The sequence below is a fragment of the Gavialis gangeticus genome, unplaced genomic scaffold (assembly GCF_001723915.1).
Source record: "Gavialis gangeticus isolate Ggan-Ray unplaced genomic scaffold, GavGan_comp1, whole genome shotgun sequence".
Taxonomy (NCBI): Eukaryota; Metazoa; Chordata; order Crocodylia; family Gavialidae; genus Gavialis; species Gavialis gangeticus.
The window spans coordinates 376,525-379,116 of NW_017729001.1; the positions used below are offsets into that span (position 1 = coordinate 376,525).

Genomic DNA, 2,592 nt, shown 5'->3' on the forward strand with positions numbered 1-2,592 from the left:
AATTTCCCCTTTTTTTTGTTTCCCCCCTTTTACCCCCCCCCCCCCCCCAATTCCATCATGTGACAGCATGTTGATGTCTATGTGTACTGTCAACAAGATTGTCTGGCAGATTATCTACCAATTGAGTTAACAGGGTAACTGATAGCAGTACATAGAACCAAGATTCTTCATATCTGGATTGTTTGTGACCTGCTTAATTCACAGCAAGATGCCAAATTAAGGACAAGCTACTCAGCTGTTTGCCCATCTTCAGAGAGGGCTGAGGAACCAAACCTGGTGAAGAACCTGAATTCTGCTGTAGTATTTTGTTTTTTTTTTAAATCTTCTATATGAGCCAGCATTGGATGGCATACTTTGTCACTTCCATATTGTTTAGTGTCTGCCCTGGTCTCTTGGGAATAATATCTAGCTGTGCAACTCTTCTTTTTTTATATAGATATGGCTACAACTGCGTGATATATGGCTGGGATCCCACCTGCATGATGGGACATGAATGGATTAGAAATATGAATGTTCATAGCCTGCCTCATGGTCCCCATCAGCCTTTCTACAATGTGCTGGTGGAGGATGGATCCTGCAGATATGCTGCTCAGGGTGAGAAACGAAGTCAGCTTGAGAAACTGATGTGTACTTTTATTTGCTTAGCATACGTGGGAACGATCTTGCTGTTCTTAATGCTTGAAGAAAATTAATATTGCAGTATTATTTGTTTTTCATAGTTTTATAGTTGGTAGGGTTGGAAGGGACCTGGGCAGATCATCAAGTCCGACACCCTGCCATGGGCAGGAAAGAATGCTGGGATCCAACAACCCTGGCTAGGTGACTATCTAGCCTCCTTTTGAAGATCCCTAGGTTAGGGGCGAGGACCTCTTCCCTTGGAACTTGGTTCCAGATCCTAGCTGCCCTGACAGTGGAGTAGTGCCTCCTGATATCTAGCCTGAATCTACTCTCAGTCAACTTATGGTCGTTATTCCTCGTTACTCCTGGTAGTGCTTGGGGGAACAGGGACTCTCCCATAGCCTGCTGGTCTCCCTTAGCCAGTTTGTAGACAGCCACCAGATCCCCTCTCACCCTTCTCTTGCGGAGGCTGAACAGGTTCAGGTCTCGTAGCCTCTGCTCATAGGGCTTGTCTTGCTGCCCCTGATCATGCGAGTGGCCCTCCTCTGGACCCTCCCGATGCTGTCAACATCCCTCCTGAAGTGCGGCGCCCAGAACTGGACACAGTACTCCAACTGTGGCCTGACCAGTGTCGCATAGAGGGGGAGGATCACCTCCTTAGACCTGTTCAAGATGCATCTGTGGCTGCATGACAAGGTGCAGTTAGCCTTCCTGACCACGTCCCCACATTGGCGGCCTGTGTTCATTCTGGAATCAATAATGACACCAAGATCCTTTTCTGCCTCTGCACTGACGAGAAGGGAGTTCCCCAGTCTGTAGGTATGGTGCTGGTTCTTCCTCCCCAGGTGCAGCACCTTGCACTTGTCAGTATTGAATCCCATCCTGTTCTCATCCACCCACCCCTATAACCTGTCTAGATCTAGTTGCAGCCTGTCCCTTTCCATCAGCATGCCCTCTTCTCCCCACATCTTAGAGTCATCTTCAAATTTGAACAAGGTGCTTTTCACCCCCTCGTCCAAGTCACTGATGAAGATGTTGAACAGTGTGGGCCCGAGGACCGAGCCCTGGGGGACCCCACTGCCCACATCCTTCCAGGTCGAAAAAGACCTGTCCACCACCACCTCTCTGGGTGCGGCCTTCCAGCCAATTAGCGACCCATCTGACTGTAGGCATCAACATCACAGTTGCCTAATTTTTTTAATGAGAATGGGGTGTGAGGCAGTGTCAAAGGCCTTCCTTCCTAAAGTCCAGAAAGATTATGTCTACCACGATACCTGCATCCAAGGATTTTGTGACCTGGTCATAGGAGGCCACCAGGTTGGTCTGACATGACCTGCCTCTAATGAACCCATGTTGGTTGCCCCTGAGCATGATCTCCCCTGCTGGTCCCTTGCAGATGTGCTCCTGGATAATTTTCTCCAAGAGCTTCCCCGGGACCGAGGTAAGACTAACGGGCCTGTAGTTTCCTGGGTCCTCCTTCCTCCTTTTTTTGAAAATGGGGACTACATTGGCCCTTTTCCAGTCATTTGGCACTTCGCCAGAGCACCATGAATGCTTGTAAAGCTGTGCCAGGGGTCCCACAATGACCTCTGCTAATTCCCTCAGCACTCTGTGGTGGAGATCATCAGGACCTTCTGATTTGAACATGTCTAGTCCCACCAGAAGTTGCCTGACTAGGTCCTCGTTGACCCTGGGCCTGGCTGCGCCTCCCTTGAGTCCCTCGGGGGTCCCAGTGGGGGGGATGCCCTGGTCCCTGCTCAGAAAGATAGAGGCAAAGAAATTGTTAAAGAGATTAGCTTTGTCATCTTGTGTGACCACCAGATTTCCTAGCGTATCCTGCAGAGGCCCTATGTTACTCAGTACCTTCTTTTTACCCCCTATGTATTTAAAAAAGGACTTCTTGTTATCCTTGATTCGGGTCGCTAGTCCCAGTTCCATCTCTGCCTTAGCCTTCCTAACAGCCCCCCTATAGTC

General features: G+C 49.3%; 1 protein-coding gene across 3 annotated transcripts in view; it reads left to right on the top strand.

The window, feature by feature from the left end:
- FBXO21 (F-box protein 21) overlaps positions 1 to 2,592 on the top strand; it is a 39,273-nt gene that overhangs the window by 31,794 nt on the left and 4,887 nt on the right. For all 3 annotated transcript variants that reach the window (XM_019506674.1, XM_019506675.1, XM_019506673.1), the window contains one exon: positions 437 to 594. In XM_019506674.1, the coding sequence (XP_019362219.1) occupies positions 437 to 594 (158 nt within the window). The remainder of the gene's footprint in view (positions 1 to 436; positions 595 to 2,592) is intronic.